Source organism: Sebastes umbrosus, chromosome 15 (assembly GCF_015220745.1).
Source record: "Sebastes umbrosus isolate fSebUmb1 chromosome 15, fSebUmb1.pri, whole genome shotgun sequence".
Lineage (NCBI taxonomy): Eukaryota > Metazoa > Chordata > Actinopteri > Perciformes > Sebastidae > Sebastes > Sebastes umbrosus.
This window is the reverse complement of record NC_051283.1, coordinates 9,067,373-9,082,046: the sequence shown is the minus strand read 5'-3', so window position 1 is coordinate 9,082,046 and position 14,674 is coordinate 9,067,373. Positions and strand designations below refer to the sequence as shown.

General features: G+C 40.1%; 1 protein-coding gene and 1 long non-coding RNA gene across 3 annotated transcripts in view; one reads left to right on the top strand and one right to left on the bottom strand.

Moving 5' to 3' along the window:
* LOC119503681 overlaps positions 1 to 14,674 on the top strand; it is a 95,580-nt gene that overhangs the window by 26,637 nt on the left and 54,269 nt on the right. The window lies entirely within an intron of this gene.
* Positions 12,842 to 14,674, bottom strand: part of oprd1a (opioid receptor, delta 1a) — a 95,524-nt gene continuing 93,691 nt past the window's right edge. For both annotated transcript variants that reach the window (XM_037795569.1, XM_037795568.1), the window contains one exon: positions 12,842 to 14,613. In XM_037795569.1, coding sequence (XP_037651497.1) covers positions 14,084 to 14,613 — 530 coding nt within the window. In that variant the 3' untranslated portion in view covers positions 12,842 to 14,083. The remainder of the gene's footprint in view (positions 14,614 to 14,674) is intronic.

Here is a 14,674-nt window from a genome sequence, read left to right as displayed (position 1 = left end):
GTGTTAAAATGAATATGTGGTAACGGGTTATTTAACTTGGATGGCTCGACTTAAAATGCATCCATAATGCTTTAAAATCATATGTCATATGAGCTTTAACTATGCCTGAATTTCCAGTAATGTTTGGGCCTATATAACTGAGGGTTATTTTGAATGCATAACAGTGGCTGACATGATTGTGCAGGGTTAATTTAATACAATACAATAGAAACTGAGAAACCAGGAAAGAAAAAGAAAAGCAATCTGACATTTTTTCTTTTTTGCTCTTTCTGATTATTTAATATAAAAGCGAGGAAATAACATATCAAATATAATAAATTGAATGAATAATAGCTCTATTTCTTTCCCCACTGACTCTCACCAGTTGACTATAACCAGGCCACCACAGGTGTGGAGAGTAGAAGCTGCGATCAAACTGTTGAGGTTTTGTCTCGTACAATGGGGAGGTGGACAGGCCATTGTCCGCCAACTGGCAGGTAGGCCACTGGTGAGCTTCTCTTTTGTCTCAGCATCCACAGCGCCACTCATGCAGTCTGTCAGCACACACAGGCCAGAATAAAAACCTGTACGGGTCTGATAAGGTGGGCGGCTGAATGTAAACTGCGGGGTAAGCCCTGTCATTATGCCCACATGCAGTCTAGTGTAAACGATGAGGCCTATCTGCTTTCGATTTCGATCCCACACAGAGGTTGGCTCCATGGATTAAAGCAATCTTCAGTCGGGCAGTCACATTCTGCTGGCGGAGACCAGCGCCGGATGTGGAGTGGCAGGGCTCTCTGTAGTCATGACAACGTCAGTTGAGCCCATGACAACACTAGGATAATGATGATCAGTAATTTCAAAGTTTAGATACGGTATGTAGCAGCACTTAACAGCATTTCCCTGAACCTGCAGGATCAAGTATAGATTTACATACATACAGTATTTGGGGCATCTTTGCATAATCCAAATGTGTTTACGTCCAACAAATATTGAATTTTCAGTTACAGCCTACAGGTCTGCTTTGGAAATTACATTTCCTCTGCTCTCTTGTAAGAAAACAATCAGTACACTAAAAAGAAAGTAATTTAGAGTAGACAAAATCCTTTGCGTGTACCTCCTGCAAGTCTCTAGGACCATGAACCTGGGGTAATGGAGCGTTTTCAGTCGTCGCCCGCTCTCTGTGGAACTCATTACCATACCACATCAAAAATGCCCCCACTTTGTCATCATTCAAAAAGGCCCTCAAAACCTAAATCCCGTCGACACCACGTTATTCAAATTTGTTTCTTTCATCTTTCACCTTTATTCTGTCAGTATTAAAGAGTTTGCTGATGTTTTATTCTACACAGTATGTAAAGTGTCTTTGAGAACGACCGGTATGTCGTTAGTAGAGGCGAGTCCATGAGTGAGTGGCTGCGGCTGGAAAGGCTAGAATAAATATCATTAATGAAACGGTATTTAAAAGTTTTCTGAATCTGCTATTCATTTACAGATTATGATTTTATAGGGCAAACATTGCCAGAAGAATTAAATGATCAGATGGAGGCTGTGATAGGGCTGTCAATCGATTAAAATATTTAATCGGGATTAATCGCAAATTTTTTATCTGATGAAAATTGAGATTTGGCGATTTAATACTCTTATCAACATGCGAGTGGGTAAATATGCTTGCTTTATGTAAATGGATGTATATATTTATTATTGTAAATCAATTAACAACACAAAATAATGACATATATTGTCCAGAAACCCTCACAGGTACTGCATTTAGCATAAACAATATGCTCAAATCATAACATGGCAAACTGCAGCCCAACAGGCAACAACAGCTGTCAGTGTGTCAGTGTGCTGACTTGACTATGACTTGCCCCAAACTGCATGTGATTATCATAAAGAGGGCATGTCTGTAAAGGGGAGACTCGTGGGTACCCATAGAACCCATTTTCATTCACATATCTTGAGGTCAGAGGTCAAGGGACCCCTTTTGAAAATGGCCATCCCAGATTTTCCTCCTTTTCCTCGCCAAAACTCAGTGCAAGTTGTTGACATATTGTCCTATGAGTCATGAGTTTCATATTCTGTTTACTGACCAGGAGGTCACTCCATTTAATATTTGTCGCTGTCCATTGGTGGGGGGTTCTGAATTAAAGTTGCCGTGGCGTATTGTGAAGGGAGGGAACTGCCTCCAAAACGTCTGTAGCCCCGGGATCTCGAGTCATATTAAGGCGCCCCTGCATGCACCGTGGTTAAAGCCTTCTTTTCTCTCCCTGTGGCAGAAGAGAAATCTAACAATTTCGGCCAGACTCCAATACAATTAATACCTTAGTTGAGACCAAAACTGGACAACACAACAAATGTTCCACCTTTGAATAAGTATAGATTTCTTTTGTTGAAAGTACATGGTGTTGACAAGCATTGATTTTTGTGTTGAATGGCTCTGTGGAGGGTTCGAGTGTCCAATCAACTCAGTGGACTGAGAAGCTTAGTGTTCGGAGGCCTGTACTACGAAGCAAGTTCAACAACCGAGATCTTGCTAAACAGTCCTACGACAGTGGTTATCAACTCGGTAAATCAACCCAGGGTTTCTAAGTCTGGCTATGAGCGAGTTCTCATGAACGGGTTGGTGTTTGCAGCATCTGACCAATCACAGACAGGGACGAGTCTACTGTCAGCAGAGCGGCACATTTTACAAAGGAAGAGTAAACTATATTAGACAAATACAAAGAAGTTAACACATTTAATCCAGACTAAAAGTAACACAGTTGAAGCTGCCAAATGCAGGAAGGACAGCTGGCAAAGGAAAAAGCTCCCGTTGTGTGAATGCGTAAATTAACAGACTTGTTAATTCAACGGAACACTCCAAAGTGATATATGGTTGTTGCGATATAAATAGCATTACTACATGTTTAGAATGAAATGATTACACCTCATTATATCCACTAATGAAGAAAAGGTGTATATGACTATTTCAACCTTCTGTCACCTGCATCCCCCCTCTCCGGTGGTGTGAAACGGACTCAAGACCAAGTAAAAAAAAAATAAATAAAAAAACATAATTCATAGCGATAAACACCCACAGCATAAATCCAGCTGACCTTCCTGTATTTGTCAGTTTAAACTGTGTTGTTTATAGTCTGGATTATGACTTAAACTTCTTTGTATGTGTGTAATATTACCATACGATCCGCACACCGAGCTGTAATTGGTCAGTAGGAGGTGCTTTTATACGAGTTGATCTCTTATCTGGAACATAACCTGCTCCGGAGCAGGGTAGCTGTTCAGCATCAGTTACCATGGTGATCTTCCCCGGTAAGAAGTGAACCACCTTCGTAGGATGGAAAACCCAGGGTTAACCCTGAAGTGACCTAGTTTACACCAAATCCTGCTTCGTATAGTACAGGCCCTCTCGTTACATGGAGTAAAAGTTAAAGCCTAGTATAAAGCATAACACTGGGATTTTACAAATCCATTGGCGGGCAGCGAGTTCAGATGCAGGAGGAGCTCTGATAAAAATGTGTCGGTAACCTTGGGAGTGTAGTTGAGATTAATGGGCCATGTCAATAGTTGTGATATAAACGGTACAATGAGCAGCAACCTTGATGTACACCCACCAACTCCAGAAACTCTTCCTACTTTTATCTCTGTGCAGATTTCCCTGATGTCCTCAGGCTAATATTTGCTGTTGTTTTTTTACTCTACATCCAGTTGCATCCCATTAAAATTGATGTAGAAGGCTGTAATATATGTAGGTGTAAGCTGAGAGATGAGAAAACTACCACAGTTTGATTGTATTCCTATTCTCCACACATACATTATTCATCCCCTTTTGCCACTTTCTAATCCTCTAACACTTCTCTTTTTTTTTGCTAATACTGCTCTCTTTCGTCTCTCCGCCGCCTTTCAGAGTCTCTACGCAGTTAAAAGAGCATATAACGTTATCCATACTGCATGTTATCGATTGCTTCTTTACAAGTTCTGGCCTACAGTAGTTTCATTGAAGATTGTAGGTGCATACCTGGAGCTACTGAATGTCTCTGAAAGGCATTTAGACTCAAGGACCCTCTCTTCATCCATTTTCCATTAGCTGGTTCTCTACATGCTCTTTCAAACAATAATGTCTACGTGTGCTGTCTCAGTTGTTTTGCTCGGCTCGGGCTACTTTTACGAGAGAAAAAGCACTCAATACCCAATTATTATTTTGGAGAATTGGTGATTCTTGTTCACATTCAATTGAACAGATGGAAAACAGATTTGTGTATTTAGTTCTTTTGTGGCCTGGAGAGTAGTGCAATTAACCTTAAGCAAACAAAATCAAGTCAGATTTAAAGCCTAATGCTGCAGTTATCACCACAAACAAACACTCTTATGGGAATTACATTTACTTGTTTTGCAAAATATGTGTTTAACTGCTGCTCAGATTATGTTCAGTGACAAAAAATGTTTAAAGAGGTGGTCAAGGTGGATCGTGGAAGTACAAAAGGTTAGGAGCCAAGGTTAGGTTTAAGCAACAGAAGTGCTTTAGTTAAGATTTGGGAAAGATTGATGTTTTTGTAACATGCTGATAAAGTTTACATCTCATGCTTTATGTCACTTTTGATGTTTTATTAGCCACGCTATAAGGAAGGCAATGTCAGTCGGTTGGTCGAGGCTGAAATATCTCAACAACTACTGGATGGTACCCCATGGATAAGTAATACACTGTAATTTGCGTATATCCCACAAAATCAATTTGTATGTATCCACTTCGTGATCGCGATCCATCGTGAACCAAGGGCGACAAATGCCACGGAGGAGGTTGAGGTGTATAGGCCGGTAAAACACCAGACTTTTGCCCAGATCTATTTGTCACGTAACTACCGTACTTAAGTTACACCACTTCTGGAGTTATTTTAACCCAAAGTAAAAAAATATTTTCCTAAACCTAACTAAATAATTTTGTTTCCTAAAACTAAGGAAGTTGTGTCCTGTGAAGATGGATGTTTGTTTTGAAAAGAATGCATGCATGTCACAAGCAGCAATTGACATGTGTGTCATAAGTTGCTGGACATTCATAGGAAAACAACATACGTTGTTTCGCGTGTCATTTCACGCCACGGGGTCATTACCGTAAAACGGTGACGGTTATGTTTAGGCAACAAAACTACTGTAATGGCCGCAGTTAGGTTTAGCCATCAAAAACATCATGCTTTGGCTTAAAATAAGTACGTAAACTAAGTAAAATACACACATAAGTTTGGAAAACACATCAAAAAAGTCACTAACGTAACTTCATAATATCTCAACAACACTTTTGGACATGAACACCGGTCCCCTTGGTGACAATTACTAGCTCTGAGCGTCGCATATTCACGTGGGTGCATTTGCATCGCAATCAGTTCAGACTACATGCCATAAAATGTCATTCAAATGCCACTTGGTCAGACTGGGCTTCTCAACAACTATCGGAGGGATTACCACCAACATGGCCCGACAGGATTTTAGGAGTTTTGACCATAGCAGCACCACATTATCTGCATATTAGAATACATGTACTGATGTTGAAGACCACATCAGGGATATGAGCCTTTCCTGTTTCTTAAAGTGGCCAACTTGGTTAATCTGCAGGGAGGCTTCTCTGTTGTTGTGGATGGAACAATCAGGATAATTTATAAGTGGCTGCTGGTGAAGGAAACCTCCGTAATTAAATTGAAACTCTTCAAGCTCTTTCTCTGGAGCGCTGTGTGGCTGCGGTGCTGCCGGTCTCCGTGGCGACTGCAAGATGGTGGTCTGAATGTACAGAGGAGATGCAGAGTTGGACGTTTAATTTTCTGATAACGGTGGATAGCACACTCTGGGACTCCGAGCAGCCTTGGGCCATCTCTTGTGTGTTCATCCGAGCGCCAGTGGAAATGCACTTTGCAGTCCGATGTCATGAAGGACTGTTTTGAAGCGCTCTCCACTATTCAAATTGAATCACGGCCATGGAAGATGGATTATTCCATTAGGAGTCCAATAATTTTCAAGCAAATATTATGCTATCTAATTTCCTCTTGTTTCCAGGAAACCAAAACGGATGCTTTTCAGAAAAAGAGCTCATGCAATTATCTCTCAGCTTCATTTAATTTTCTTTATATTTGCCAACAATTTAAAACACAGCTGCTGCATTAGAAATATTTTATACAACAGATTCACCAGAAACAGCTTAACCCTCCTGTTACCTTCAAATTTACTAACATCTTTTATCCTTGGGGTCAGTTTGACCCCAGCAATTTAAACCTCCAGAAAATTATTATAATTAAATTTCTTATCCAAGTTTATGTGTCAGGTACTTTATGTTTGTTTGTTGACTACCTAAATAGCCCTTTAAATAAAATCAATATCTTCACGGGAACCATATTTTGCCGCCCCCAAAGCGTGGGGAAATATCAAAGTTCTCGCGAGAATGATGTTTCCCCCCCCCATGTCGTGTGAACTATCAGTGGTTCTCGCACTACTACGGTTATGGTTATGTTAGGTTAGGGCCCTAAAGCTTTTTGAAGATTATAAAGTTGCTTGTAATAGTGACCTCAATATCATCCAAAGCAAATGTGTGTAAAATGTTGATATTTCTTATATGTTTTATACAGCTAAAACAGCCTGGGGTCAAATTGACCCCAAAGAACACCGATGCGTACAGCATGTGTACAGGACATTGAAAACATATCATCATTTTAATTTTAGTCATTTAAGTTTACCCAGTTGTCCCCATTAAATTAGGAAAAGTCATTAAATATGAAGCAAAAAAAATTATGTCAATCATTTATTTAGAGACGTTAAACATTGAATGGGGTCAAATTTACCACAAAGATAATAGGAGGGTTAAAAAGTAATATTTTAACTCAGCAAAAGAACCAGAGTGACGTACGATCAGCACAATTACCTGATGCACTGTGCTGCAGTCAGGGTTATACAACACAGTGGCTTCTTACACAGATGTATTTACATTCACACAGGCTTTCATTACTCTGTTTACAGTGTTAAGCAGTCTTATATCTAATAGAAAAAATGATGAAATAGTTAACAACTATAATGCAAGGCAAATTACGAAGGTACAAAAATAAGAATTGAACGAAGGAGGAAGATTGAAGGAGCAATCAGTGACGTGAACTCTTCAGTAATATCGATTGACAATCAATAGGAACTCTGTTCAGCATACGTGATGGCAGCCTCAGCTCACTTGGCTCCCTCCTGTCTCCTTATAAGATGCCTTATAAACAGTTTCACTGTCAGTGTCATTTAACCAATGAGAATGAATAGAACACAACGAAACTGCCACATGGACGGTATGGGGAGATGCAGGACTTTGACACCAGAGACTGGTTTGCACCATAGAATGTGTATAAAGATGGACGATGTGTCTCCACTACCTCCCCCACTGTACAAAGGTGAAGCCAAAATATCTCGGATACGGGAGCTGCCATCTTGAGATTTTGATGTCTTTGGAGCCAGAGTCTGCACAGTAGTGATCCGGCGGTATTGAGGTCCCGCCCACACACCCACCTGAGCCAATTATGAACCGAGAGTGGTCGCAGCTTGTTGGTGTGAACCACCTAGCTGCTACGTTAGCACCACTGCAGCTGTTTCTCCAGAAAGACACAACAACTAACCATGATATCTGTATAACTACATTTATGATCAAATTGACACGTTCTATTACACAGACTCGTGACAGTTATGGAAAGTTAAAAGTTACATCTCCTCTCTCGTACATGCGCGACTACTTCACTCAAAGCAGCTGTCAATCATGATGTCTCAACCCCTTTTTATAGCATCAAATAACTAATTAAAACCAAACTTATCACAAAAATAAACACTTGAACATACATCAGCGTGAAAAGAACTATACCTAAAATGACAGAAACTGGCCCAATTCCAAACAACCCCCTACACCCTCTCCATAACCACTTCCACTCCGTTTGCGTTGGTGTGGAGGGTCCGACATATTAAGTGCCATTCCAAATCAATTCACGGGGAGTGAAAGTGGGTTATGAAACCCCTCGAACAGCGAGCCTGCATCGATGCCGACTTAACCAGCTGCCCTCACTGACGATGTGCAACGCCGTTTTGTGTTCCTCATGGAACACGCTCCAATATAAGTTCCGTGCGACTACCAGTACAACAATTTAACTGCTCAAACTGATAGGCATTTAATTGATTCTACTTTATTGTCATACAGACGTCAACAACATAAAGTAAGTAGATTGTATTTAGGATCAAATTTACCCTTGTCCAGTCTAGAAAACGGTAGACATGTTCATTAGATACACACAACATATATTTATAATTTGTTAACCCTATCAGGAGCTATAGCCCCATAACTTATTATATCTTCAACTGTGCAATACTGACTTAACAGTACAATAATTTAGTGCATTAATTCAGCTTTGCAGTAATCTCGTTTACATTGACATTAACATTGCATGTATTTATACAGAACATTCAAACTAATATTCTTATTTTACACTATTTTATAAATGTATGCATTTATATTATTTGCATATATCTTATTTTTCAGCAGTATTATTTGCACTCTCGTTATATATATTTCTTATTTATATTTTCTTATGATTTCTCTATTTTATATATTTATATTTATACCCTAGAATGGGAGCAAAACGTAACTCAATTTCCCCCCCGGGAATCAATAAAGTATTTCTGATTCTCATATATTTATTTCCTTGCAGGAGAGAGGGAAGTTCATCCCAAAGTGGCTGCTATATTGATCCCCTCAAACCTTAACAAAGGGTGCTTCAATGAACTTTGAGTGTGACCACAAACAGAGGCACTCCACCAAGGAGTGGGAGGGTGTAGTAGCCAGATTGGAATTGGGCCACCATCTGTGGGGAAAATATTTGAGGTTTACGTTGATTTTTTTGTTTGGCCCCTGTCCCATCCGCTGCAATTGAGGGAGCGGGATTTATGATCTATACTGCAGCCAGCCACCAGAGGGCGATCAAGATGTTTTGGCTTCACTTTTTGGGGAGCTGTCATGTTGTCCATCATTACACAGTCTATAGTCTGAACCCTGAGTCCCATGTGGTTAGGCTTAGGCAACGAAAGCACTTTGGTTAAAGATGTTGGACCAAGATCTTTCTCAAAACTTAACCAAGTAGCCTGCTGTAAGCATCTTAACATAACATATTAAACCCACTGCAAGAGCGGATATAAGGGGAAAATAAATTAAATTAATAAGTTGTCAGTTTTGCACATGTTCATTGCAAACTTTTCCTCATTATGGTAATAACAAATGGAATAGAGTGCTACAGGAATGAGTCCTTGAACCCATAAACGAGTTAGCATTTTAGCACTTCTGGTTCCCTCATCTAGAAGTCAATGGTTTTTTTGAATGGGTTTTTAGTTAGATGCCTGAAATAAGGTCTGTGGTTAATGCAAGCTTAAGAGATTTTAGAGTTTTGTTCTACGATATAAAATACATCAATACATACCTCAAACGTGAATTTTGAAGCCTTTATGTGTCTTAAAAAAGGCGGTAAGCTTTTTGCTTCTGGCGAATGCATTCACACTTCAAAAATCATAACAGTGGTGTTCATTTGTGGAGATTATCACACTGAACAAAATCTGTAAGTATCATAAACGTTTGTTTGCCACAGAGTTTAATAATCCAAAACCCAATGGAACAATCTCATTGATGTTTTTTTTTTAATGTTGCTTTGCCAGTTAAAGGACCAGTAATACCCTGCAAAGATAAAAGCTCTGAAGGTTGAGGCGAATTTGCTGCACGACTTTCCAGTGGTGAAGAGCTGCCAGGCAGAACAAGTGTTTTAGGGGATTATTTGAGAAACAGCTTGTTATGTTTGTTCTTCCATATTTAATGATAGCGAAGGTCAGAGGGCACAGGGCGTGTAAATATTAAAATACCCCAGGGAGTATACCAGATAGCTTGTTAAAACTGGTAATCTCTGTTGCCATTAGGGAAACATTGATTGACTAGCATTGATCAGTAACACTCGGATGCCTCCTCTACTTTGTTATTGTCACTTTGTGCAATGAGGTGGTAAAATATTACTGATTGTTTTTTTGGACCTGACCACGCAGAGAGAATTACACCATTGACAACATGTTTAATGTAACCAACTGTATCCAACAAACAATCTGAATCTGAAAGAAAGACAAAATATCATTAATGAGGCCAATTCTGCTTATACAGTGAGATAAAAAAAATGGCACAAGGAAACATTTTAATTAGCCATCATGCACACACATCTACACACTGTGATCAAACCCTGAATGCACATTACAGTTTCAATTTTTAGAAGTAATTCACTTAGTCAAAATATAATAACTTGACCACCCTTTTTTTTTTTTTTTTTTGGAAAACTAATTATGTACATTTCTGTCATTGTGCCCTTATATAACTTTGAATTTGAGAAAATATTGGTGGCTGGGAGATATCCTGCACACCCGACAGATGCAGCACTCAGTCAAAGCGAAGCGAGTATATACAGTACACTTTAAATCACCACTGTCATTGTAAGAAAATATGCAGGAATGTATCACGGCGCAAAAATGTCAATACTTCCCACAGAATAGTCAATATTTATAGCCTCTCTCTAACTGTCTCTGTGAGTACCTCCACAGCCAGATTGCTGAATCTGTAAACAGAGCTGAAAGTCATTTCCAAGCATCGGATTGTTGTCTTCTCTTTTTTTCTTATTTATTTTTTTTTCATTTGAGCCACATGACTCAAAAGCATTGTGGTGAAATATCAAGATTCAAAAAGTGTAAAGAAAGCACAGGCACACCTCAGAGTCATTTTAACTGTGGCTGAAGCCAAATTTGTTAAAATGCAAAAGCTTTATACTATCTACAAATTCACATTTATTGACTTTTTTTCCCTTTCATTTGTCAAGTCAATTTTATTTATATAGCCCAATATCACAAATGCCTCAAGGGGGCTTTACCCTCATCTCCTTTGTTTATATTCAGTTTGGATGTGTTTGATATGTCTAACACATTGACTTAAAGGGGACATATCATGAAAAACTCACTGTTGCAGTGCTTCTGCTCATACATTTGGGTATCTGGAGTGCGTACCAACCCACAAACTGTGAAATAAGACAAACCAGTCAGTTTATTGTGGGCTGTATAGACCTGAAAACATGTGATTCAACAAGCCGTTCAGATTTGGCTCTCCCCTTACTATGTCACATGCAGGCTCATTAGAATATATCACCCACAGCTTGAGAACTACATTTGCAAAGGTGCACCAAATATTTCTTGCACTCCAATCAGAGCAGACTCGGCTTTTTTCAGGAGGGGGGCTTAAAGAGACAGTGTGTAACATTTCGGGGATCATTAATGGAATATAATATTCATAACTATGTTTTCATTAGTGTATAATCACCTGAAACTAAGAATCATTATGTTTTCTTTAGCTTAGAATGAGCCCTTCATATCTACATAGGGAGGGGGTCCTCCTCACGGAGTCCACCATGTTACTCCGCCTTGTTTCTACAGTAACCCAGAACGGACAAAACAAACACAGCCTTTCACGTTTTACGTTACCTGAAGGCCACCGTAGCTCTCTAGCATGCTTATGAAACTGCAGTAACGTGAGTGCAAAATTGTGGTACCGCCAGCCGCCGTCTGATTTCCGTTGCTCATACAGTAGTGTTATTATGGTAAGGATGACCTCTAAGCAAGGCGACCGGTGCTACCATGGTTTTTCACACGGCAGCTCACGTTACCCAGCCTGTTCACATTCCCAGGGCGTCAAATACTGACACTTTGTCACGGCCGTTAGATACCAACGCTAAAGCAACCCTTTAACGTCGGTACGAGACTCACTGGGCTTTCCATTAACTACAATATAAACCCATCTGCGTCAATATAAAATACACACTGGATGGGCAGGAGGGGAGGTGGATAGGTTAAAAAAATATAAGGCTTTCATCCGGGAGACCGCTATTCATGTCACGTACGTCATGTTACAATCAGCTGTTTGTTCATGTCCCTTTAACACAACGTTAAGTGTCATTTTAAATTAACCCTAACCCTAACCCTTTACAAACGTTGTAGTTTTAAGCCAAACCATGTTGTTTTTTCCTAAACCTAACTATAGTGGTTTTATTACCTGAACCTAAGCATGTCTTTTTGTTTACTTCACAACATTAAGCACGTGTTTACTGCGTGCGAAAAGTGACGCCGAGGGTTCTTATAGCACATGTTGACTGCGACCAAAAAGAGTGACGCCGTGGGGACTGACAAAGCGTCAGAATATGACGAGTTGGGATGAGAACGTGTTGTGTTACCGAAGTCTTGGAAAGGGAGGAGTGAGAGTAGGGGTACGCAGTTGTTTACAATCTGTAACCACATTACTAGATGCTGCCAAATCCTACACACTGTACCTTTGAAAGCACAGGCGCTCAAATGGAGCATTTCAGGCGGAGGGTAAATACAGGTATATTCAGGCTGACAGTATGAGAAAAATGATGTGTTTTTTGAACATTAAAGCATGTAAACATGTTCTAGTAGACACCCAAAATACAAGTATGAATCAGAAAATCTGCATGATATGTCCCCTTTAACATTTCAACATTAATCATGGCATATTTTGACATGTTTGCAACGCATATTTCAACACATATTTAGTCTTCAAAATATTTCTAGATGAGAGCAACTTCTAATAAACTCTGCATAATCATCTCTGACATGCTTCATCTGGTTTTCAAAGTTGAAATGATCATCATTTACTTCGCGGCATCCATTGATTGATGTCTCCAATTTGATTGGTGCCAAGATCTGTTGGATTAAATAAATTACCCAGAATAAATTACCACCCCGTACGTCCTAAATGTGTCACATATATTCCATGTGACAGATGACGGCCTTAACGCTCGTTTAAAATGAAGATCAGTAAACTACTTGAAGCAGTTTGTTGACATCAAGGACAGACGTCTCAATCGACGCTGTGATGAAGAGGCTCTCAGTCTGAGTTTCATTGACTTTACATTTGTTTCAAACAATGAACCAATGTTCTTTAGTGATTCTGCCAAGAGGCAGGATTGAACACCACTCATGAAAGTCAAGTAGGTGAGCAGAGAAGACGTCCATAGAAAGCCAAGCTTCAGTGGTTTGATGCCATTCTGGATTTTTCCATTTGAGCACAAAACCCCACACACCTGGGGCTTGATTATGATTTCATGTGACAGACATTTTCAAATCCATGGAACATTGAGCCGCAATGTTTTTCTTTTAACACAGTTGAGTCTAAAGGGGGGGGGAAACAAAGTAAAAGTATCTATTTTTCATTGTAAAAACTAAAAATTACTTACAATACCAAACACGATTCCCCTACTTCTCCATGTAGAGAGTGGTTGACCTTGTTGTGCAACAAACTATGCTGTAATTCATCATCCAGCTGTCGGTGGCTATCAGTCGTGCTCTGAAAGGCTCATCTGTTTTGTGTTGATGTTAAAGATACAAATGAAAAAGTTTTTTCTTTATGATATTCTCTTTTCTCCATCATAATACTACTTTATCACCAAAATCTCTTTTTTTTTCTTTTACAGTAAGCGTTCCTTAGAAGAAATGACGAAGTCTGGATTGAAAAGCCCATTGTTACACATTCCTGTTTTTTATTCACCCTTACACTCCGTCTGATGGATGGTGTCTGAACGATGCATTCTTTGCTTGACAAGATTTAAACCTGAAGGTGTTTCTTTGTCCCTTTTGCATCACCAAAAAGTCTTGTACTCTTCATAATTTCATAATCTTGCTTTGACATTTGGATACTCTTTGGGCAACCGCCCCATCTACTGTCACTGCCTTTGTAAGGCATCATCATTTGAGAAAAAAAACATTCCATTTTGTTTTCATAACTTTAATAGAAAAGTAAGATCAGAGTGAAACTTGTTTTCCATTATCATTAGCTATTCCTCTGGATGTCCAGTCTTTCTCCAAATTGGAAACAATTAGTGGCACGACTCAGTTCTTTGAGACTATCTTTTGTCTCTTTTAAGATCTCTTAAAACTCTGTTGTGGAGATCTGGGTGACCTCTGATTGCAGATCTTGTTGGATCCTCCTTGAGCGAGAGCTGTGCGGGACCCAGTCCATGCCTAGTCATGCCGGCTTCTTCCCCACTTCCGTTGGGGCGCAGACAGACACCGGCTCCCGGGTGGTGTTGCGGCCTCTGGTCAGACTGTGCTGCTCCACGCGGGTCCGACAGGGAAGGCAGAAATCCTTGAAGCACCGCTTGAAATTTTCATCCAAAAATGCGTAGAGGACCGGGTTGAGGCTGCTGTTGGTGTAGCCTAAGGCGATGCACAAGTGCCAACTGGCAATCACGAAGGGGTTCCTGGTGTCGATCTCCACCAAGGTCTTCACGATGATGAAGATGTGGATGGGGGTCCAGCAGATGATGAAGGCCGCTACTATCACCAGGACCATGCGGGTGATGCGGCGCATGCTGCGGTCTTTCTCCTTGGAGCCCGAGAGCAGACGGACGCTCTTCAGACGCAGGATCATCAGGCCGTAACATATGGTGATGACCATCACAGGAACCACGAAAGCAAAGATGAAGACACAGATCTTTGTCACAGTGTCCCAGTACCAGTCAGGGTCGGGGAACTTCAGCATGCACATGGTTTTACCTGGAAAGAGGGCAGAAAAAATTCGAAATAATTTGTTAATGTACAGTTATGGTATCAAGCG